At 40.3% G+C, this 25,901-nt stretch overlaps 1 protein-coding gene across 1 annotated transcript in view; it reads right to left on the reverse strand.

Moving 5' to 3' along the window:
• The window catches only part of EPM2A (EPM2A glucan phosphatase, laforin), a 57,686-nt gene that overhangs the window by 23,832 nt on the left and 7,953 nt on the right, over positions 1-25,901 (reverse strand). Inside the window, exon 2 of the mRNA XM_067542362.1 lies at positions 13,337-13,511. Within this exon, the coding sequence (XP_067398463.1) occupies positions 13,337-13,511 (175 nt within the window). The remainder of the gene's footprint in view (positions 1-13,336; positions 13,512-25,901) is intronic.

Here is a 25,901-nt window from a genome sequence, read left to right on the forward strand (position 1 = left end):
ATCCAATAAAAGATATTGCCTTGCCCAGTTTGTCTCTCTAGTATCCTGGGACTCACATGGTTACAACTACACTATATATGACAAATGGTGTCATTTTGAACTTCAGAACCCATTCATTTATGGGAAGAATTCTGTTTAAATGACCATCAAAATGTATGTTACAGTTCCATTCTCTTGCAACTGCCATCCATGTGACCAAATTCCATGCACAAAGCTAAACAGACTTCTCAAAGCCCATCCTTAGTCCAGGCCCACAAAGTTGCATTTACTTCTGACAGGAAAATCACAATTAATGGCAAGCCACATAACAGCTATGGGGCTACAAGACTCCTCATCTGACCAAGGGGTTGACTCCATGACACCATTCTACTGTATCCCTAGTAATAATGTCAGGAGGCATTGCACATTCATTCTGCCTCCCCATCTATATGTAAGGCTGCGGAAGCCCACCAGTTCTTCCATGGCTGAGCCACACAAGAATGTAAAGGGTTTTTATCAGTTTTGACATTTCTGAGTGTGGCACAGAATGCTTTTGGGAACAACCAACTTTTGGGGTTTTTTATAAAGGTACAAACCCAAAAAAGGGATTTGTACAAGGAGGAGGAAGTTGTAGTCCTTCGGAAAATTTGTTGGCCCACAGAGGAAGAGTGAAACAAAAGGAAAAGAAAGAGAGGGGAAAGGAGATGTAATGGAGATGTAACAAGCTCTTGGTATTTTTAATTGGTTTAAATTATTTCTGAATTGTAAAAAGAATTATTCATGTAATGACAGTGACATAGTTAAAAATATATGGTAAAAAAGGGATATCCACATATCCATACCACACGTACCAGGGCAAATCCACAAAGTAAATCATGAAGTGTTCCTGGAAAAAAATTCCTATTGTACATCAAGAATGATTCTAACTGCTCCATGGTCCAAAGACAGGCAAAATCCCATTTTAAAATCTCAGGTTTACTGAACTATGAATATATGAATAATGCAAACAACACGCATGATAACTTCCTGGAAAGAGGAGAAAGAAAAACAAAATATTCCCAAACTAGGTGAACATTAATAATAGTGATGGCTATCACTTAATAAATAACTTAACTTAACAAAAATAAGTAATGGCTGCTAAGGTTGGCAAGGTTTTCAAACAGACTTATTTGCTGTCACAACAGTTTTCGTTCCATTTCATTATGTTTATGCAGACAATCTACCATTGTTCAGTAGTTAATTTCACAGTCTCTCTCCAATGTCTAGACAATATTTTGTGTCCCACTGATACCACAGTACACAATAAATCTGAAAAGGTACTAGAGAATGGCCATTCTTCAGGCTTAATAGAAGACTCAATGCAGATAATGATAATAATGGTAGCTTAACAACTGATGAGAGTCAAGCAAAAATTCTACTCTGAAATGACTCCAAACACTGGACAATTCTAAACCAAAGTGCCCTATGATCAATTTAATCAAAATTATAATATTTGGTCTGTAATACCAGACTTTGCTTATAATTGTGCTATTCCCCAGAAGTGTGGCTAGAGCACAGGACTGAGAGCCAGGACTCCCAATTTCATTCCCCATTCTGACACTGACTTGTTATGTGACAGTGGAGAGTTGAAGGCTATGTGGATAAGAACTTCTTGTTTGCATTCAGAAAACAAAACATGTGGCTTGCCCTCTTTGGTTCATCTGTCAAACAACCTACTTCCCAGGGACATTATAAGGCTTAATTAATGTTTAGACATCAGGTCACATATAAGGTACTATCCAAAGTAGAAACCATTATTTTAAAATAGTTTTCTCTGAAGTTATTTTTAATTGTAATTTGTTACATGTCATGTATTTACATATTTTTGTTATTCAGTATTAGAATTAAAATTGGTCTTATTCTTAAACTTTCAGTACCTTGTGCATCTTATTTAACAACTATTACTAGGCATGGCAGAATTAAATTCTTATTCTTTTTTCATTTCAACAGCTAATATCAATGTTTATTTTTAAGTGTTTTTTAAATTTTCGCAGTAGCACAAAAGTATGACTTTTAAGCATTTTTTTCTGTTTTTATCTACTTATATTTTCACAGTTGTGGGAAATTGGGGGGTATCAGACAATTATTTAATGACAGTTGATTTTGAGGTGCAAAGTTAAAGCTTTGTAACAGTTAAAACACAAATTGTCAACATCAGATACACAAAGTAAATATACTTAAATCAAACTCTAATAAATTTTTAGGCAGCATGTTTCTTATTTTGCCTGTCTGTAAATGTAGACTAAATGGAAATATTTTTCATTTTTTTGCATGCATATGGCAAAATTGATGTTTATTGACATTTACCAATAAAAATCTAATCGTTCCATGCCTAACTATAACTTTATGTTTATGCATCCATACGTATCATGTACACATATAGTGTACTATAGTTAAAGGACTGTTAGAACATGCATCATAAAGAAACTAGCTGGTAGTTTAGTGGCAAGTTTAGTGGCACTGCCACACAGAAGGTTCAAAGTTAGGCCCCAAATGCCAAAAAAGTCTCCCCCATTGCTTTTCTCCTCTGAGTGACCTTTCTAGTGGTGATGATGACAATCTCTAGAGTGAGAATCTCAACACTCCTTTGTCAGGGAAGGGTTGGCATTACACATTGTATTCCATCTCATGAAATATACCATAGAGTTCCATTCTGCGGTTACCTTCCTCTTTGCTGTGTTGAGGAGGCCACTATAGAGGTAGTGAGGAAGTAGGATACATACCAAGTGCTATGTCTCTAAAATAATGTGCAAATTTATAGTGAAGGTAATTAACTTTCCCTAGAGGCATGGTGTATTCTCCATTACTTGAAGCCCTTGTCAAGACAGAATACCTTTCTGTACTATACCTCAGAGAGACATTATGGACTTAATGAAGAAATTATTAGGTTAGATTCTATGGCCTGTATTATGCAGATCAAATAAATCATAATGTCCCTTCTGGCCTTAAAAATCTATTAATCTGTTTAATCAGATCTAGATGTTGTAGTTGATTGGCTGTCCCCAAAGTCTTATCAATATCAGGAGCTGGTAGGGAGGGGCAGTGGTCAACACTGTCCTTTTCAATTTATGATTTTTTTTTTCTGGATGCAGACTTCCCCACAGCTTCCTCTACATCTTTTTGCAATGTGTTCTATATGGAACTACACTTGAAGATCAATCAGAAACTTCAGGTAGTACAGAATACAACTCCCTGCTTGTTCAACAGCACTTCCCTCAGGCAGCATGTTACACCTATGCCCCTTGACCTGCACTAGCTTCCCATACATTTCTGGTTGCAATTCAAGGGGTTGGTTTGAATATATAAATGGATCAGGCCTGGCTTATCTTAGAGACCCCAACACGGCTTGTGCAATACCACAGAAATTGAAATCAGCTGAGTTATTGGAGCTAGCAATCCTCAGGTTTAAACCAGATGAGGCTGAGGACAGGGTGTTCTCAGGTGAGGGGATCTCTTGTCTCTGGTACTTATTTTCTCTCTCCCCCAATCTGAATTTGCTTACCTTTAGGCCGCACTGCAATGCTATCTATTTACCTAGGCTTTGTAGGAGAGAGCTGTGGGAATTTAATAAGGAGGGATATTTAGAGCATTTTGATCTACTTCTCTTTGAAACAGGTCTAGATCAAAGCACAGTAGCATTAGCTAATGCGTGTCAGCAGGGTCCACATGAACAGTTAGACTGTGGCAGGCTAATGGGGGTAGATTCATACCCCAGCCTGTTGTGAACTAAATGTACATGTAGACAAGCCCCTAGTCTCTGTGGGAAAGGGTTGACAGTGAAAAGTTAATGAGAAGGGAGAGTTTCAATTTGGGTAGGTTAAGGAAGGTCTTTCTTTGGTGAGAATTAACCCAATTTTGATTTGTATGTGTTTGGAACAAAATTCTGTTCATGCACCAGAGCTAGGGATAGGCACAATTTTAAATAAATCTAAATAAATGAACCCAGCATATACAGCCAAGGTTCTGTACCCATAATGTGATCATTTTCCTCCCCCTCTTTCCGCACACATGCTTATTTTTAAAATAACTAAGTTACAAATTGTTTAAAAATTATCTCTTGCATTTAACCTCTCTCCCATACAGCAGATACCGATAATGATATCGTACAACTGCATGTAAGGGAAACAAATTGATATGACACCAAATGCAGATATGTATGGCACACATAAATAAAACGACTTTTTAAACGCTTCTCTAAAAGGTTAGTCTATTGTTAAGTAAATAAGAGAACAGATGCAAATTAGTTTAAGATTGTGGCTCACAATAATTAGACAAAACTCAGATTTCACAGATGGATGGTCAAGCCTTCACTTCTAATGTCCTGGCTTTGGATGATTGTTTTACCACAAATATGGTTTAAATTACTTTTTTGCATTTAACTAATAAATGATTCACTAAAATGATTGGCTTTTTTGTATCATTCAGGTCCCAATCTTGCTCCCTTAAAATCACTAGCAAAGCACCCATTAACTTAAATGGGGAAGGAACAAGTTTTTTAGTGACCTTTTATCACTATCCCTATATCTTGTTCCTTATTTTTAATGAGAATCTGGGTCTGGGATTTTTCCTTTTTCTTTTTCTTTTTCTTTTTACTTGCAATACAATGGATGACTTTTGCTCTGTAGCTCATTATTTCTTAGTCCTGTTACTGCTGCTCTTGCTGTGAGTCCTCTATAGCAGTGATTCTCAAGTGCAGACACAGTAGCCGCATACCAGGGATGCCATGTGCAGCCACCACAACTTTCAGGGTCCCAGCGCCCCTTCCCTAACCTCTCTGTCATGGCCATGGGCTCTGCTCCCTCCAGCAGCAGCCCAAGTTCCTGGTGGGCCTGGAAAAGTTTCATTATAGTGTAGTAGGGCTGCTGCCCCTGGCTGTGGGAAGGAACCAGCCCTGAAAGAGAGAAATGTTGAACAATTCCCTTTCAAGAATCTTTTGAAATACAAATTTTCACTGAAATGTACAGCCATGTAACTTTAGTGGTATTATTAATAGCTCATATTATTCTTTACATTGAAAAGACTTATTGTTTTATTTACATGACATTCCCAAAAAAACAGATGACTAGATTGTCTCTTGTATAATATTTTAACTGTCAAAACTGTGACCACTGTGAATTTGCAGCACTCGTGGCAGCATTCAGACTACTGACAGGCAGAGTCTCAGTCTACAGAAAGTCTGCCTATGCACAAGGGAGCATGCCACTGCCTTCGGGAAACTGTATCAACCAAGAAGTTGAGACAGGATTTGGAAACACTACATTGGAGCTGAAATTAAACAGACTTACTAACATTTAAAAATAAACAAACAAAATAAACCCAAACTAATGTAGGGTCTTTCCATTTATGGAAAGTTTGAGGGCTCTGGAAACTGGTGATAGCAACACCTTAGTCAGATTGACAAGTTATCCGCCAGCACGTCCCAGTAAAGAGGATAGAACCTTCACTTATATTCTGCACACTGACTGAAATAACTTCATAGTATTTAAAGTACACATAAATGCCTATAAAACCCTGCCCCTCCCCACCAAAAAATGGTGGGGGTTCCATGACTATTCTCACTCAGTGACTTCTCTATCTCACCTGCTCAATTTAAAAATCAAATGTTCACTTTTTTTTTTTTTTTTTTCTCAAAATTCAACCTGACACCTAAAAATCAGGTTATGTTTTTTCTGGCTTCTGCAGTTATCACCATTAGTAAAAATACTGCTCTGCAGTGCACAGAGTTGTAAAAATATTTTTCCCCACCAAATCAAACAGACAGAAGTGAAAGATAAACAAGGAGCATGTATTCTGACTAAGATGATTTTTACATAAAGAAAGTTTACTCACCTTATAGTAACTGGAGTTCTTTGAGATGTGTGGTCCCTCTGGGTATTAACTATGGGTGTGCTTCATGCGCCTGAGACTGGAAGATTTTTCACTAGCAGTGTCCGCTGGTCTGTGCCTGTCCCCTGTGCCTCCTCATACTCCAAACTGAGGGCAAAAGAGGCAGCATGGACTGACTGTCTTTCCAATTCCTACTGTTCTGTGGATCATAGTAAGGTTCCAAAGCAGAGAGGAAGGAAGGTGGGTCATGGAATACACATAGGGACCAGAAGAACTCCAGATACTATAAAGTAAGTAATCTTTCTTTCTTCTTCAAGTGCAGGTCCCTATGAGTATTCACTGTGTGTGACTCACAAACAGTACACATTGAGGAGGAGAGTGTGAGGAACTGTGCTGCACAAGAGATCACAGGACTGCTGTTCTAAAGGAAACATCAGTGGATGAAGCTTGTATAAGGGCGTAATGCTTAGTAAAAATACATAAAGAGCCCCATGTTGCTACCTGCAGATCTCTAAGAGAGGAATTCCTTGCAGCAAACCCACTAAGGTAGCTTGTGCTCTGGCAAAGTGGGCCCTCACACTTTTGTGGGGGAGGGTGTCCAGTTGTGCATAGTCAACAGGATGAAACCCGAAATCCATATAGAGTGTCTGCAATGCAATTGCTTTTCCTTTCATTTGCTCAGTGATGGAAACAAATAGTCTGGAAGACTTCTTAATGGACTTTCATGCAAGTAAAAGGCCAGAGCTCTGCAGACATCTAGTGACTGGAGATTTTTTTCATTCCTGCTCATGTGGGGTTTTGGATAGTGTATGGTTTGATTCAAGTGGAACTCGGAAGGAACCTTTGTGATGAACTTGGGATGCAGTATCAAAGACTGTGTAGAAAGGGGCTGCCAGAAGGCCCTAAACTCACCTACTCTCCTGGTGGAGGGGATTTCCATAAGGAAGGTCACTTTCCTGGATAGATGAAAGAGAGAGCAGGAGGCCAGAGACTCGAATGGTGGATTCATAAGTGCTGAAAGTACTATGGTCATGACCCAGGCATGTGTAGGTCCTGATACACAAGGAAAGGTTCTAGTGATACCTTTTAAGAACCTCATGGTTGTAGAGTCAGTGAACACCCAACTGTTTTCCACTGGCATGTGGAATGCATTAATTGCTGCTAGATGCACCTGAAGTTAGCTAATGGACAGACCCAATGTCTTTAGAAACAAAAAACAGTCCAAGATGATAGGGATGCCAGCATTCAGTAGATGTAAATGACACTGCTGTCACCAAAGGGAGAACCTACTTCCATTTGGCAGTATAACATTTTCTTGTAAAGGTTTTCCTGCTGTTCTTGAGGATGGATTGGTCCTTTGCTGATTCCAGTAGGGAGGGGTCTATAACTAGCTTCTTTGTGGGTGGTGGAGGAATGAAGGGCACAGTGAGACACACAATCTCTTTGGTTTCTCACCAGGTGAGTGAAGTTAGGATGCTCTGAGAAATCGAGACTCATTTGTTCAGGGTGTGTCTGCTCAGAGCACAGACTGACCACAACTACATGAAAGATGGAGCCTTGCTAAGGGTGTCATGTAGATGCAGGAAGCACTATGGCCTAGGAGGACCAAGGAGTTTGGGACAGCTGTCTGGAGTCAGTCGGAGTTGGGCGATAAGGTCCCTCATCACAAGCAATCTGTCCTGTGATAAGCAAGCTGTGGCCAAAACTGAGTTCAGATTCACTCCGATACATTTTATCAACCTGTGTCAGGATTAAAGTAGACTTTTCTAGATCTAATCAAAGTCTCAAGGAATGTCTAATCTAATTGAGTCAAGCAAGGAAAAGACAGCCATCTGTACTTCCTGATACAACTGTATCATGAGCAGCCAATCATCAATGGAAGGTAATACTGGGTTGCCTGAGACTTAGACATGCCGCTACCAAGGTGAGTACATTTGTGGAAACTCTTGGAGCCACAGACACTGAAAGGGAGAACTGTATTGAAATTCTAGACTGTGAAGTGCAGGAATCTTCTGTGTACTGGATGAATGTCTCTATGAAAATAGACATCCTTCAAATTGAGATGTGTAAACCAGCTCCTTTGGTTAGGGAGGGGATTATGCAGGCCAGGGTAGTCATCTTGAATCATGCATGGCATATGAAGATATTTAGCTGACTGAGGTCCAGGATGGGTCTCCAGCCTCCCTTCTTTCTGAAGGCAAGGAAGTGTCTGGAATATAAGCCTTTCCCTTTGTATTGAGGAAGCACACACTCTATCAGGGAGTCCACTTCTTTTTTGAGAGTCCTCTTGTGAGAGAGGTCCTTTAACAGGGACAGGAAGAAAGTCTATTGTTTACCTGTTAGATAAAATGTCTAGGACCCATTTGTCCAATGTGATATTCTGTCACATTGGTAGGAAAGGGTCAGGCAGCCATCAAAGGGTGTGGGGGTATTTGGCAGTCCAGAGACTGGTTGGCAGCTCTCAAGGGTCCCATCAAAATGACTTTTTATCAAGAGGCTGGTATTGAGGAGGGAATGGCGGCAGGGCATTATGCCTGCTGCGTAGTATCCTTTGGGGCTTCCTAGAGGACTCCTAGGCCCTTTGATGGTACAAGGCCTGGGGAGCAGGATGGTGCCTATAAGGATGCAGTTTGAAGTACTTTGTCTGAGGTGTCAGGGTGTAAATCCCCAAGGAGCGGAGGGTGGTGCCAGAGTCCCTTAGGAGGCACAAGTGACTCACCCATTTTCCTACTGAGCAAACTGTTGCCCTTGAAGGGAGATCCTCTACCATCACCTGGACCTCTTTGGGAAATCTCAAGGAGTACAGTTATGAAGGCTGTCTTATGACCACCAAAGTTGCTATGGAGTGGGAAACCGTGTCTGCTGCATCCAACAAATGCTTGGAGAGACAACCTGGATATCCCCTTCCCTTCATCCAACATGGCCTGGAATTGAGGCTTGAGCTCCTATAGCATCTTATTAGCGAGTTAAGAAAATCTGTTATAGTCAATAAAGTCATACTTTGACATTAGTGCTTGATAATTCACTAGCCGAAAGTGTAAATTGGAGGACAAGAAACTCTTTCTGCTGAAGAAATCTAATCTCTTGACAATTTTGTCTGAAGAAGCAGAGCTAGGATGGCTCAGCCTGTTGCATTTGGTGACAGCCTGGAACACTAGGGAGTTGGGGCCGTGGAGAGAAAACTTTAATGGGGAAAGTATATATTCACATAGTATATATTCTTCATTTGTTTAAGAGTCAGTGCACAGGTGGATAGACTATGCCAAACCACCTTGACAGGTTGTAATATGGCCTAACTGATCTGAAGCACTATTTTGGTAGGGCTTGTAGGTCCAGAAGTTTGTGAGTAGGGTCATGCACTCCTCCAGGGGAATCTGGAGAACCTCCACAGTCTTCCTCAGGTCATCTTGAAATTGACTATAATTGTAAGGTAACAAAGGTGAGGCTAGTGCCACTGCCTCACTGGAAGATGATGAAGAAAGTTCTGTAGATGGATAAGGTGGGACTGATTGGTCCACCAGCTCATATTCCTCATAACATTCCTGGGGAGTGGGGCTGAGACTCTCCCTGAAAGATGATCTTGGTGTCATCTCCGACTCAGATTCTTCGTAATCCAGAGATCTGAAATAAGGATCCAAGGGGCCCCAAATGACCAGTGAGTGGAATGATATGGATACAGAGGGGGAGCCCATGGACAGTACCATTGGTCTGGGTCTAGTAAATGTGCTGGGATTGAGAGGATGACCAGGAGACTTTGGAGCCCTGTCAGGACTCATCTCATGCCTCAAAACTGTTGGAGGAAGCACTGTCGCACCTCCATATTGAAAGAACATGAGTCCTCCGATTCCATGGCAGAGCTGATGGTACCGTCTGTCTTTTGATGGCACAGCTGATGGAAGAGACCAGAGAACAGAACACTGATGGTGTAGGTGGTCTATGACATGACTGGTAGATGGAACTGGCAAGTAACGAATTGTTGGTGTAGGAATTTGTCCAGATACTATCCAATCCAATTGTATCAGCAACTCTGGATCTGTGTAACTCACCAGGTCCTAGATCCTGGTTTTGCTGGCCTACCAGATAAAGAGCATAAGGGGCTTCTGTCCCTGAGTGGAGCTGTTGTGATGCAGTACCATCAGTCCAGAAGGTGATCGTTCCCCTCTCTCCCTAACTAGAACAGGGGCCAGATCTACCCCTTGCACATGAGGTTTTGGAGCCTCCTTAGCTTTTGGTACTGATGGAGTAAACTAATGCTTTCTATGAGCTCCAGATACATTCATACTGGGGAGTGGAATCTCCCCAGATCCTGGAGGTAAGTGCGGGAGGCAGTCCTTTACTTAGAGGATTTGGGAAGCTATTTCTCCCACTTTTTATGAGGGTGCTTACCCTTACTCTTCTCATGTCTCTGCTTGGATGAGTCTTTGGGCCTATCCAATGAGGATCCAGAGCCAGGAGCACTAGGGCCAGAGTGGCACTATGCAGTAACTGCAGTTGAAGTGCCAGCAAGGCAGCAGGCCCAGGGTTGGATTGGGGCCTCATGGAAACCTCCATCAAACATCTATAGAACCAGAACACACAAAACTGTCAAGTTTGAGAAGGGAAAGAACTACAAATTTCACACTTAGTGGCAAAGTGTGGCAGCATAAACAATTCTTGTGAGGATCACTAACAGGGAAAACATTGGGGCAGGCCAGGCAGGGTTTGAAGCCAGGGATCTTGGGCATGTTTGGTGCCCCAAACAGTGGGGTAATAGGAGTAGGGGAAAATCCCCTATATTACACTATCTAATTATACTAAAACTAACTATTAAGAACTAATTTCTAAGAACTATTTACAGTAAAAGCCTGAGTTAAAGCAGGAACAAAGTTCGCAAATAGTAAGAGGTTCTGTTTCAGACCACAAGTGGTAGAAAGGAACTAGAGAGGAGGTCAATCCACACTGTCCCTTACGCCTTCAGTTCGATAGATGAGGAGATGCAGGCTCAATGGACACCAATGGACACAGCTAGTGAAAAATTTTACGATCTATGGCACATACACACCTACAGTGAATACTCATAGGATTCATCTCTTGAAGAACCACCACATATTAAGGCTAGAAGTTTCAAACTTGGGTGCCTAAAATTAGGGGCCTAAATCTATATTAGGCATCGAGGCATATATCCTGACTGTCAAAGGTGCAGATCCACTGACACTCCAAATGGAATCAATGAATGCTGTGGGAATTCAGCACCTCTGGCAGCTGGATTACATTATTCAGATGCGTAAATATGGATTTGGGAGCCTAAAGTTTGTTTGAAAATGGACATTTCTAACGAGGTGACCTATCATGAATGATTTACTCTCTAATACTTTACAATGTCATCAAGGGTCACTGTCTCCAACATATTATTTGAAGATCTTGTAATTTGAGGAATAATTCCTTCTATACCCTTCTACAGAATCTTCCATCTGAGGACTGCAAAACATTTTTTTTACAAATATTAATACTTACAACATTCATGCATTAGGGAAATATCTCCAGTTCACAGATGGGGAAACAGACACACAGAGATTAAGTGACCCAGATTTACAGATTCCAAAATCTATCTTGCCTGGAAAAGCTGCCAGTATTTGTTTTCACTTTGGAAACTTGCTAAATTCTAATTGAGCACTCCTGCAATTTTGAGGTGTCCTATTTCAAGAATATTTAAAACTAAGTAAAGGGAAAGGGAACTTTACATGTTCCCTGAGTCTGATTTCAGTGATGTGTGACATTACATTTCCAAAATGAGTGAACTTTTTGACACTATGGAGGCACTTGTCATTTTGCACTCAAATTAAGGGTTCAACTTTTTTGATGTACATGAAAAATACAGCACATCATCTCCAAACTATACTCTGTGCACAGAATGAATTTTCTAAGCATTTACAAGTAAATCCATTAGTTCGTGAATTAAAATTAGTTAAAAAACAGGTCTTTTAACTATCTGTGTCAATCCTTTCTTCATTCTGAATTATTTTAACAGCAGAACACATTCTTCAAACATCTTATATCTCTAAAACTCACTGAAATCTTGGGAATATGTTATATTTGAAGAAATTAGGTTGTAATTAAGCTATTAGCAATTGTATCTAAGTGTCATGATTATTCAAACTAGAGGCTGGATCAGTTAAACAGCTCAGTTGGCACCACTGTACCGGTAACAACCCTTCCTCTACAACTAATTTGCACACAATTCTATTGGTTGCAATGTGTCAACGGTATGATGGAGAGTGGGTACATGTCAAGAGTTTTCATTGGTAGGCTATTTGGCTCAACTATCACTGTTCTTTAAAGATTCTGTGGCTACAAGCTAACTTGGGTGTCAGTGTTTGAAAGGCTCCCCATAGCACTGCTGTCTCAGCTATACTGAGTAAGAAAGCCAACTCAGCTAGGGAACTGAGGCAGAAGCATAGAGGCAGCCCTTAAGACAGAGACATCAAGACTCACAAACAGAACTGCCCCATCACCCTTTCACACAGTGCCATTCTCCATAATAGAGCCCTCTAAAGCAATAGGTCAATTTTAAATTGAGAGTCAGATTCACCAGCACACAGAGCTTTGCTTTGCTCTGGTGATGCAAATCAGCTGTAAATCCCAGCATAATTGGCCAGTGCATTCTTGCTGTTTTGTGTTACTCCGGTGCACTGGTAAATCTGCCTGAAAAGTTCGCATTTGAAAAATGATTCAAGGCTAATACTGCATATCTTCAAAGTATTGGAAATACTATAGGGAAGCATTCTCTTTGAGTTTGTGGTTTAGTGTTCATGCAGCTTAGGAAATAAGGTAAGAAATGCTCAGCTAAGGCACCCAAACAACCATAACTCTGTTCTGTAGTGATGCGATGGGGGAGGAGGGGAATGCTATGTGTCTTTAAAAAACAGTTAAAACTAATCTGAGATCACAAACATTAAAATCCCTTAATTATAATCATATGATCTCATATGGCATCACTACAATGCAATGTTAAGGTTGTTTGGGTGCTGTAATTGTGCACGCCCATACTTAACGTGTTTGGGTTTCCTTTAAGTATAACCTTAACTGTGAGTTTTCTGGGTTTGTTATGCTTGGTTTTGGGATAACTACAACATCTCTGTAAAGTTTTTACCCTGAAAGGTAAACTCAGTGCTCTCAGACTCAATTGATCAGTACTCTCAGTCCACAGGAGTTTGCCACTGACTTCAGTGGAACTAGGCTTGAGTTCAAAATCTCTCCATTATGCAGACATATCTGATTTTTACCTGCACAGAGGCATTTAATTTGCATTAAGCTTTTCTGAGGGGCTGTACATTTAGCCTTTTAAGTTGCCTTTCTGTGTAAATGAATGGGTCGTTTCTTTTCTGTTCCACACAAATTACCATTTGTCATTGTATGGTCTAAGGCTGTATCCATCCTTTCAGTTCAGATTTCCTGTTTGGCTGCCTAGACTGACCAAGCCTTTGAGAATTCTCATTGTTTGCTTGTTTGTTACCTGGAATAGTGAATGGCTTGATGGCCTGCAATATTAAAATAGAAGTCAGTTGTGTGCTTCATCTCATCAGTGTGTCCCGAGACTTCGATCCAGTGTCCTATTGGCAGGCAGTAAACTCCATCTACCAAGTTGCTTTCATTGTAGACACAGCAGCGGTCATGATGGGGCCCATTACCTGAAAGAGAAGCAGCAACAAATACAGCTTGTGACTCAACAACCCTGTTTACATGGAATCAAAGTGAATATAAATGTGAATTTAAGGTCTTTGGAAAGTGGGTTGTGTCACAGGATAGCTGGCCTCAGTACATGAAGTAGGGCCATCTCTCCTCTTCCAGAACAGGCACTCCCACTTGACCAAGTAAAAGGGTGGGGAAACATCTGATGCTATAAAGAAAAAGGGAGAATCAGAGACATGAGGAGACCTGGTGAGGGGAAGAGAGACCCCCAGTCTCTGCTTGAGTGAGAGTCAGGAAGGGCAGATGAGAACTGCCAGAGCCAGAAGATGTTTCCTGGGGGAAGGCTGAAAGCAAGGGGAGCAGCAAGAGGGGCTGGAGGGGACTGAAGATAGGAGGAGCAGCAGAGGGAGTTGCCTGCTAGCTTTAAATCAGAGAGCTGGAGCCAAGGGCCGGAGAGGGCTGAAGATGAGGGAACAATACTGACATCTCCAGCTGGATAGCTGGACCAGAAGAGTGCCATGGGGAGTGAGGGATGCTCCCCTGGTAAAGATAATTTCCCAGCAGAGAGGCTGTGGGGTCTCTGCTGGGAAGAGTGGGGTTGCACTCCTGTTCGAAGGGCTGTGGTTGCTGTCCTGGTACGAGGACAGGAGAGGATTGACACAGAGTCTGGGCATGGCCGAAGGTGCCGGTGTGTTGTACGAGGTGCATCCAGGGACAAGATGTCTTGAGTTTTATGACTGCTTGCACTGTGTGGTGGAAATGGAAATATGGGGATTCAATGAACTGTCTTTTGGAATAAATCAGCCCCAAGAAGGGGTATTATTTAATCAAGAGAGCCTACAGTGGATTTACTGAGGATACTGAAAGGGGAAATCAAGGCAGGTGTGCCAGTTGTGCCGCAGCCTGAAGAAAGGAGGCGCTCCAGGAGGGGCTGCTCTATGACAGACCATCATTTACTTTATGACGAGAGAACACTCAGCATAATGCAATCTGACTGGCCTCTGGGACCTATCACAAAATAAGTGTTTAACCACCACCATCACTGAAACCTTTTTAAAGAAGAAATAACAAAAAAGTGTACAGGATCCCAAATCACCAACCAAATACAGGCGCTCAAAGGTTACAAAATAGACACATTTGGAAACAAACCGTTTCATCTAAGTCCCTTTTCTGCTTACCTGCTCATACCATTTCCCCTGCAACTTTTGAGGACATCACTAGTACTTAAAGAAGGCCTTATCTACAATAGGAGGTTTTTCCTAAAATTTTCCAATCATCAGTTCCCCACGTGGCAGAGAGCTCTAGAATAGACGATGCACCAGGTTTTATGCACCATGTTGTGTAGGTCTGCTTCCAGCAAGGCGCGTGAATGCTGGGAGCCCGGTCCACGCTAGCGCTTTCACTACTGTAGCGCAGACCCAGCCGCAATGGAAAAACAGCTTTCTTTCTCCATTTATACCGGTGTGGTGTCATCAGCTGTTGCAAGGGAAACAGAAAACTGAAGTCTTGACGGATAAAGAGTCTTTCCAGTTCATTGTTATAATGCTTTCACTTGTCGTTCTTAAAGGTCACAGTTAAAAGGCTAAATTAAGCCTCTTCCTGAAGGGGGATGCTAGAAAGAGGAGCTAAAAGGGCCCTTAACCCTACTCCCATAATACACTAATCAGGATTTGACGCAATCTGATTTCCAAAACTGGAAGGCATAAGAAGGTGGACTAGCTAGTTCTGCCAGCAGCATTGGTGGCCCCAGAAACTGGGTGAGGCATGAGAAGCAGCTAAAGGGAAAGCAGTGGCTATGTCTGTTATACAGGTGTAACAAAGGGTACTGCCCACAGCATCCAGGATGCATCATGAATTTTAAAAGTACTGTGTCTCCAAAGGCTGTTGCTAGGGTCTTGCATCTTGCTTCAGACCCACAAGGGGTATAATTAAGTTCCTATTATGATTAAGAGATGGGATCTCAAATTGTTGTTTAAAAAATAAAACAGTTCTAAGTTACTCATAGAATATGTGGTTCAATCAATAACAAAAAGCAATAGCCATTCTTTCTCACAAATGCAACACATTCAAATAATCATCCTTAAAGTATACAATCACATACTGATATCTATTTACTTTTTCTGTTATTGGACTAGTATAATGATCAATCTGTCACTATCCTTCTGATACAAAGATCAGTTTTCAGAACTACATATGATATCTACAGCCAAAGAAAGATAAAAACACTTTTTTTCCTATTAAAGAATTAGTATGGAATATAAGAAAGTTATAAATATAATTAGGGTTTCTATTTTGCCACTTATTTGATATTGCACAAGATTTGTAAGAGTTTAATAACAAAGAAAGAATATCTCAGTTCAGTGAAACTGTGTTTTTTTAAAAGTATAATTTATTGGGACAAACAAAAGGAAAATATTTCAGTGGACTTCCTGCCGCTGTAAAAAATGAGACTGAATAACACTGAGGTCTCAAGAGGTAACAGAATGGTTATGTAGATGAGTAGAAGTACACTGCTTTCAAAGTACTAGTGCTCACTGAGTGATGGTGTCTTAATCTATCCCGGGGAGTGAACATATAAATGAGAAAAATAAAGAGTTATAGGAAATCTACTGTGAAGAGAGCAAGTGATGGTTGCAACATGGAGAAGCAGATAAAAAAAAAGAGATACTGAGCAGGGAAGAGATTAAGATGTCAGGGATGAAACAAGAATTCTGCCTTTACTGTATTGTAACTAGAGCAAGGAGTATCAATTCAATGGCAATTCCATAAAATCAAGAAAAAATAGCTTCAGGTTGAACCGAAACCAAAAACTCCAAAAATATTTTGGCAAATCAAAAACAAAGACAAAAAATTGTTTTCGGTTGAACAAAATGTTTAATTTCTGGGCCTTTTTAAGACAAAAAGCAAATGAAATGAAGGACTTGATTTAAAAAATGCCCTGAAGAGACACTGCCTCCCTTACAATAACCTTCAGCCTAGTAACAGTGCTCACCTGGGAGGTGGGAGAACTGGTTCAGTTCTCTCCTCTGCCTGATGGGGAGCCGGGATTTGAGTGTGGGTCTCCCATGTTACAGGACAGTGCCCAACTACCAAGCTAAAGGGTATTCTGTGGCAGGTGAGTCTCTTAACCATTGGGCTAAAGGTCATAATGGAGGGAACACCACCCTCTTCCTATCATCTCGTGAATGGCACCTAAATCCCCTTTGTGAATCCAGCCTGAAAAAAATATTTTTGATCAGACCTATTGCAAATTTGACATGCATTAGTCCAAATAGTCCAGGGTTGACCCAAACTGCATTTTTGGGCAAATAAACTATTTGTGTAAAATATTTTGCCCAGGTCTAGCTGTAACCCTCATACACCAATGCCCAATAAAATTCTCCTCTTTCACATGCTCTTTGTCTAGATCTGAGCTCTACCCTTAAGTTGTATAAGAGGATTCTTCCTCACTTGCAATGTTAGCTTTGGCATTTGGGTGGGTAGTGTCAATGTGTCTTATATAGGAGATTTACAGAGAAAGTGATAGCAGTAAACTAATTCCCTGTATCCAAATATGAGTCTGTTGTGATCACAAACAGTTTCAAGTCCATTATTGTGCTCAGGGTTTATAGAGGTCCCATTTCCAATTCATTTTCATTTCAAATGAACTGGGTCACATCAGTGATCAAAAGGTTTTCCAGCCACAAAAATCATGCTTCTATTCATGCATATTTAACACATTTTTTAAAATTTTTAAATAGTGTAATAATCATTACCATGTAGGAATTATTGTGCAGATTAGACATGATCCAATCTGTGTTCTGGCTTTAATGTAAACCTGTTACAGTTATCATTTATTAATGATTTTAGAACACTTCTAAGTAAAACTATGCCTGAAGGAATGCTTCAGTTTCACTGTGCATCTTAATCCATGACCTGCTTCCAAGCACCACACTTAAGGGAACTTATTAGTCTGTGAACATTTCAGGAGAAATACTAATGCAAATGATTAGGATGAACATTTAATAGTACAGCACAAACAATCTTTATTTTCTACACTGCATGTAGCACTTTTTGTCCCAATTATGAATTATTATTTTTAATATAAAACAAGGAATGTAAAAGTACAAGGGAGAAAAGCACTTCTCCCTCACATATTGCTTAAACATTATATTCCATATGCAACAATACAATGCAACTTCCATTAAAATATGGTAATCCAGACCAGTTTATAGCTGTTAAAGTTATGAATCTTGTCCTTATGCATATTTTATTTCATATCTTTCATTGCGATTTTCTTGTAGTTTTTAAATAATAATATTTCAATACAGCAAAGCATACCAAAAGTACCATTAAAGTAGAAAACACGAAGTTTATGAAAACTCTCAAATATACCCACTGAATACATTATGGTTAGGGCTATCATTGTTAAGCAACACCTTCCTTTTTCTCTTTTTTTAAGTTTATTTATGAAACTCATTTATTAAATGGTAAGGTTAATGGGCCCAGTCTTGCAGACATGGCACAACTTTCCTGTATCCTAGTGTCAATAAAGGTTATAGAACTTGTCCTAAAACTTTCATCAACCTACCTAGGGTACTTTTCTGAAGTCCATTTTTACTATGTGAACAACTCTAAATAAAATATTTTTCTTTTGAAATTCCAAAACATTCCTTTGACATTCTGAAAAGTTAGGATTTTAGAACCTGATGAATTTAGGGCCTTATCCAACTCCCACAGAAGTCAATTGAAAGACTCCCATTGACTTTAAGAAACCCACTTACGTCCAAAAAACCTTTCTTTTTGTTCATGTGGAAACAGTTCACATAGATTTCAGTATTTGGATTTTAACACATCATCTTTGTAGATGATAAATTTGTCATGGCTTCAACCAATTTCCTTTGACTACTTGAGGGCTGGCCTAAGGCATTCAGCTAAGGCCTCATTGATACATACAGTACGTCATGCCTCACTTATATTACCCTCTGACAACTGTCTGTAGAGGTGCTTAAGAGCTAACTGCTTTGAATTTCTTCAGCATTACTAATTTGCAAGAAATCTGAATAAAACTTTGACCTTTCATTGCCCACATTCTTGATTGGCTGAGCTAGAAACTGAATGTAGGGAGAATTCCACAGTAATCATACAAAAGGACAATTCTCAACATTTTTGGTTGTGGGTAAGTATATCAGAAAAACCTAAAATCACATTACCATGCCAAATATACAAACCAAATATGCATTCCAACTATTTTTAAAAAAAGTCTATAAAGTATATAATGTTACATTCATTACAATATATACTGATTACTAACTGTTGTCCACTTAAATGGCCACATTGATTACCTTCCTCAACAGCATCAATCATCTTTCTCAATGTTTACTTTTCTCATCTTTTCACTCCTCTTCACCTACTCATTCTAACTCTTCACATCACTATATCATTGTTCCCCTCCACTCTCCTGCTCCAATTCGCTCTACAACTTTCACTCTCCCTTCATGTTAACAGAGTCACACTTCCGCTTCCCCCGCCCTTCTAACACCACATCCCAGTTCTTCCCCTTGCGTTCTTTCCCTCACTTCTGGCAACATCTGCCCCAACCCCACCCTGATCTTTTCTCTTTCTTCCCTTCCCCCACTTGCTCTTATTCCTCCCCCTTTCTCCATCCCTCTATCTCTCCTTAGTGCAGTCTAATGCTGCTCAAGTTCCTTTCTCCTGTTCGTCTTAGGGCTTCTGCTTAATTTTTTAGAAAGCAGACACAATGTGTGATCTCCCTCTCGCACTCCCTCCATCTTTGTTCTTGCTGGCTTTCCCCCTATGTGTCAGTTAGTCAAAGGAGAAGGCAGCAACAGAGCCTGCAGTCTTCCCATTCTTCTTGCTCTCAGTAGCAGGAGCACTGGCTTCCTGCGCTCTCCTGTTTCCAACTCCTCTCCCTACTTTCCCTTGAGGTTTATGCCATCTGCTGACTAACTTCCCCCTATCTCCTCATCCTACTTCCTCTTCAACTTTGATTCCTGGTTCTCCTTTTCCTTTCTTTCCAATCCTCCATCTTAATTCTTGATTACTTCAACCTCCATGTTAGTATTCCTTTACCATCATTCACTTCCTTTCCCACACAGCACTGGATCTACAATCATACACAAAATTTTAGCCACCCCTTCAACATATAGTCTTCACTAGGCATTGTTCCCTCTGAGGAGTACAGAATATAAATTTCAAGGGGGTATACAAACAAAACCCAAATTACTGAATCCGTATATGATGTCTTTACCATAACAATTTCTCATGGGCTGTCCCAAATTATTTAGATACCATAAAGGGGCAAAGCAAGGAAATAGTTCTAGCTACACAGAGCCACATGACAGAAGTTTGAAGAAAAGAAGTGACATAGCAATCATTTATAATTCATAACTGCTTTTAATAGGGTTTAGCTTTCTAGTCTTTTAGTTTTTGTTCTCCAGAGCCATTTAAATAGAGTAATAAAAAGCAGGGGTGGGGAAACAAACAACAGAAGTCTGAAGGGGAAAAGGTTAGGGTGGCTATAGGTAGGGGTCCCTGCCCTAGGGTTAGGGTTCCTATCTATAGGGGACTTGGGGCTAGGGTTAGAGTTCCTATGGGTAGGAGACTTAGAGCTAGGGTTAGGGTTCCTATGGGTAGGTGCTCCGCCCTAGGGTTAGGGTTCCTATGGGTAAGGGGTCCCCGTCCTAGGGTTAGACTTCCTCTGGGTAGGAGACTTAGAATTAGGGTTAAGGTTCCTATGGGTAGAGGCTCCGCCCTAGGGTTAGGGTTCCCATGAGCAGGGGACTTGGGGCTAGAGTTAGAGTTCCTATGGGTAGGGGTCCCCGCCCTAGGGTTAGGGTTCCTATGGATAGGGACTTGGAGCTAGACTTAGGGTTTCTATGGGTAGGGGACTTGGGACTATATAATATACTATTAAAAAACTGTGTGAGGTTCGGGTGACAAGCAGAGATCATCTACAAAAGCTCCGTCAATTTCTTCCTCTCCTGCTATCCCATTTACAATCCCTCTCTCAACGACCCAGGTTGTGGCAACTTCCTTTATCAGATGCAGGCTGTCAGATTCCCCTAAGAGCCCATTCATGTTTTGTCCAGTACATACAGAAGGATTGCTACAAAGGAGATGTATGCTACCTCAGCAGTACTTCTAAGGGTGTAAGAGCTGAGACTCAGAACCAGATTTTTTTTATAGGGTAGTGAAGACTACTCAGTACCAGTACTGTGCGAGCCCCAAGACCAGATTTAATTAAATAGTGATTTTTTATGCAATTTGAATTTTTTATTTTTATAGCCATAAAATGATATAGAATTAACATGGCACACATTAAATGAATTAGTAACTGGCTAAATGATAGGTCATGAGAACATAAGAATGGCCATACTGGATCAGACCAATGGTCCACCTAGCCCAGTACTCTGTCTCCTTACAGTGGACATTGCCAGAGGCTTCACAGTGAACGAAAAAATGGTTACTAACCCGTTCCTTAACTGTTATTCTCTGAAATGTGTTGCATGTCCATTACACTCTTGGTGTGTATACACCCAGTACACAACTATCAGAAACTTTTTCCCTCAGCATTACCTGCTGGGCAGCCATTGGTTCGTGCTGCTGCGTTCAGGTATAACAGGCAGAGTCACCCTTAGCCCCCTTCAGTTCCTTCTTGCTGTAACTAACTGTGAGGTAGAGGGGCTGGAGGGCAGGTCTTGGAATGGAAACGCATAATACATCTCAAAGAACAAAAGTTACAGAATAAGTTAGTAACCATTTTTTCTTTGAGAGTAAGCACATGTGACTATTCTTGGTGACTCACAAGCCATAGAACAGGAGAATGGATCAATAAAGATTGGAGAATAACTTGTCCCACTCTAGCATTTTCTCTGGAGTCTTGAGCCACAGAAGGTTGAGGGGAGATATGACTGCTCTCTATAAATACATCAGAGGGATAAATGCCAGGGAGCGAGAGGAATTATTTAAGCTCAGCCCCAATGTGGCCACAAAAAGTAATGGATATAAACTGGCGAGCAGGAAGTTTAGACTTGAAATTAGATGCAGGTTTCTAACCATCAGAGGAGTGAATTTCTGGAATAGCCTTCCAAGGAGAGCAGTGGGGGCAAAAAACCTAGCTGGCTTCAAAACTGAGTTTGATAAATGTATGGAGGGGATGGTATGATGGGACAGCCTACTTTGGCAATTGATTGATCTTTGGCAGTAGCTTGTGAAGGGATGTTAGATGGGGTGGGTTCTGAGTTATTACAGAGAATTCTTTGTTAGGTGTCTGGCTGGTGAGTCTTGCCCACATGCTCAGGGTTCAACTGATTGCTATATTTGGGGTCGGGAAGGAATTTCCCCCCCAGGGCAGATTGGCAAAGGCTCTGGGGTTGTTTTTTTTTGCCTTCCTCAATAGCATGGGGCACAGCTCACTTCCTGGTGGGTTCTCTGTACCTTGAAGTCTTTAAACCATGATTTGAGGACTTTAATAACTCAGTCATAGGTTAGAGGTTTATTACAGGAGTGGGTGGGTGAGGTTCTATGGCCTGCATTGTGCAGGAGGTCAGATTAGATGATCAAATTGGTCCCTTCTGCCCTTAGAGTCTATGAGTCTATTTAACATTTTTATCAATGACCTGGAAGACAACATCAAATCATTCCTGATAAAGTTGGCAGATGACACAAAAATTGGAGGAATGATAAATAATAAAGAGGACAGGTCATTGATACAGAGAAATTTGGATCATTTGGTAGGCTGGGTGCAAGCAAACAATATGTGTTTTAAAATGTCTAAATACATCTAGGAACAAAGAATGCAAGGTATACTTATATGATGGGGGACTCTATCCTGGGAAGCAGTGACTCTGAAAACCATTTGGGAATGGGGGTGAATAATGGGCTCTCAGTGTGACACTTGGCCAAAGAGCAAATGCAATCCTTGGAATGCATAAACAGGAGACCCTCGAGTAGGAGTAGAGAGGTTATTTTACCTCTGTAATTGGGACCGGTGTGACAGCTGCTGGAATAATATGTCCATTTCTGGTGTTCAAGACACAAGAAGGATGCCAATAAATTGGAGAGGAGTCAGAAAAGAGCCATGAGAATTATTAAAGGATTAGAAAACATGCTTTATAGCAATAGACTTAGGGAGGTCAATCTATTTAGCTTAACAAAGAGAAGGTTAAGAGGTGACTTAATTACAGTTTATAAATTCCGACGTGGGGAACAAATATTTAATAATGGGCTCTTCAATCTAGCAGACAAAGCTATAACAGAATCCAGTAGCTGGACTTTGAAGCTAGACAAATTCAGGCTGGAAATAAAGCATACATTTTTAACTGTGAGGATAGTAAACTATTGGAATAATTTACCAGTGGTCATGATGGATTATCTATCACTAGCAATTTTTTCAATCAAGATTGAATGTTTTTCTAAAAAATATGCTCTAGAAATTATTTTGGGGAAGTTCTATGGCTTGTGTTATGCAGGAGGTCAGACTAGATGATCACAATGATCCCTTCTGGCCTTGGAATCTATGAATCACCACAAAAAGCCAATCTTAAGCAGTTTCACAGTTTCTGCCTGTTTTTATCACCAGCGTTTCAGTTTTTCACTTTTTTCCTGCTACAACCAGTGTTAAAAAAAATTAAATCAAATTTTACACTCATCCCTCTATAGTGGAAGTAAAACAAAACAAACAAGCACAAATACCCTGTGGAAAAAGGCCACACACAACAACAAAAAGACATATTTTTAAAAGTCCAGGCCATTTTATAAATGGATATTTGTCTTTAATCTTGATTGTATTGATTTTTTTTCTCTGGGAACAAATATTGGTTTAATTTTTCAGAAGACAAACTCATAACCCATTAAAAAAATGTTGTGAAATCAAACCCAGCCATGTATAGTGCTCTTCAAATATTTAATCCATCACTTAGCATCTACACACTTCTCTAACCAGTCATGTATGCCTTTCTAATTAAAGAAAAAGCATTTGGACAAGTTTATGAGCAGATATAGGTTTGACTAATATACATCTTGGAATGATACTATGCAGTGCGCTGTTTTCTGGTCTCAATGAGATCTAGGATAAAAATTGTATTTGACATGTTACAAGTCCATCTTTGTGAATGACACTTCAAAAGCAAAAATGCTTATCCTTAAGAGGAACCTAAATTAGGAAATATAAAAATATCTTTGTGGTCTGATGTCACTTGTGCCCTACTTGTTGGCTCTCACTGCTGCTGAAAGCCATTCCATGAACACCACTGGGAGAGGGAGTTCTGCAAAATCAAAGCAATTAACAGTCTCTCTTACAGATCAAGCTTCACTAACAGTATTCTTTCAAAGCCTGCAGGATTGCATGTATATGACTCCTGATATGATGCACATGAAAGATGATCAAAGTGACATACCAAGGAAGCCACTGGCTGTATTATAATGAAGGTTAAAAACAAAAATCTCTAAGCCACTGAGACACAGTGCTGGAATGGGGGTGAGGTAAGAATTAGACAAACCAAAATGACTGAAGACATGGTAAGTAAGAGGAAATAATCCAAAGGCAGTCAAAGAACAAAGACGGAGGAAGATGTATAGGACCCAATAGAAGGAAGGGCAGACAACTGAAGCAGTTGAAGTTAAGAACAAAGCACAAAGAGAGAGAATTCAATGATTCTTTCCTTAAAAGTATACTGCAAAGATGTAAAAAATATAAACAATTAAACCAATCTTGACACATGGGATAGCCATGAATATACCATATTATAAAGCAAATTTAAAACAAAAAATTTTGAAGGCTTATATGAGTAGTAATAGGAATCATAGGCTAGATCCAAAGATGCTGAGCACACACAAAGTCCAAGTCAATCAAAATAGGGGTTTCTTGGCACCTCTCAGGATCAGGCTCCATGGGAAAAACCCTACCCTACCCTCATCCACAATCACCAAGTACCTGTTCACAACAAAACAAAACTGGCACCCTATCTGCCCACAGCCCTGCTCAATGTAAACTCCTTGCATTGCTTGCTGGGCGGCTAGAGGATCAGCTCCCACATGGAGTTTCTTGTCTTTCCCTCCCAGGGAAAAGGACAGTGTAAAGACCCGCAGAAACTACTCCAAAATTTGAATGGAGTTACCTCTGCAGAGTGGCTGTGAAAAGGCTACATGGTTTACAGGAGGATTCCTGCCCTCTCCCTAACCATCTGCCCAGTGTTTGGCTCTGCTATGCAGGATTTGAGTCTATGTGCACAAATCCCCCAACAAGGATGGAACATATTCTGAAATTCTATATACTGGAATAGGGGCCCAGTATTGCAGTTATTGTGCACATAAAACTGCCATGGATATAACAGGCGTTATAGCTGCATAATTCCTGCAGAATCATACCCTAACCATGTAGGCTAAAATGTTACGAATACATTTAAAAATTAAACTAGATCCTTCCACCGGGAAGAGGAAAACCTGAGGCTAGAATTTCCCCTGAAACAGGTTAACGACATCACAAGCACCATAAACTGGGAAAGAAGATATCTACATACAAGTTTTTAAAAAATAGTTAAAAAAACTAATAGGGCCTAACGGGGATGTAGAAAATCTCCAAAATCAAAGGATTATGCAGTCACATAAAAAGCACGATTGTGTGGCTGATTTCAAATTGATTCCTCTTTACTCATATCAACAATGTTTCCTCACAAGTGAAAGACATTAAGATATCTCTCAAGGAAGCAATAGCGTCTCAGTAAATCATTGCATATTATATATAATTAGTAAATGTCAATATCCAGCTATACTTAATATTCCCTCTCCTACATTACTCATTTAAAAATCAGTTTGATGTAAGAGGAGTGAATAAAGTCCTACATTGCTTTAAAAAACAAAATTAATTATGCTAAATATTGATTAAATTCCTATGTAGCTGCCTTCTGCAAGGGTTGGGGAGGCATTTGTTATATACAAGTAAAATGGTGACACCTAGTGGAAGTAATCGGTAAGTAAATCATCTACGTTAAACAGGGTTGAGAAGTTCTTCATCTGTTTTGATTTACAGCTATGTTTCCCAACCCAGGGGATCAACAAATTCGGTTTGGGGGAAGAAGATGTGCGTCTCAGCAGAAAGGAATAATAGGACAGGGAAGGAAGAATTACTTGCCTGCAATTCTGCTTCCTTGGAAGTATAGTGAAGGATTCTCACTTGTGCTCTATCCTGCAGTTACTCTCAAGGATTTAAAAAAGGGAGATTTTAAGACACAAATGGCAATTAGGTATCTAGCTGCCATTCACTCCTTTGAAAAGTCTCCCTTTTGAGAGAGGACCCTGGTGCTACAGAGCTGAGCCAGAAGTAAGAGACCTGCATAGACTGTAGATTTAAAGAACGTTTCATGGTCTAGATTCACTAAATTCCCCAG

This window comes from Emydura macquarii, unplaced genomic scaffold, assembly GCF_026122565.2.
Source record: "Emydura macquarii macquarii isolate MOO-44397 ecotype Brisbane River unplaced genomic scaffold, CSIRO-AGI_Emac_v2 contig_705, whole genome shotgun sequence".
In the NCBI taxonomy this organism is placed as follows: domain Eukaryota; kingdom Metazoa; phylum Chordata; order Testudines; family Chelidae; genus Emydura; species Emydura macquarii.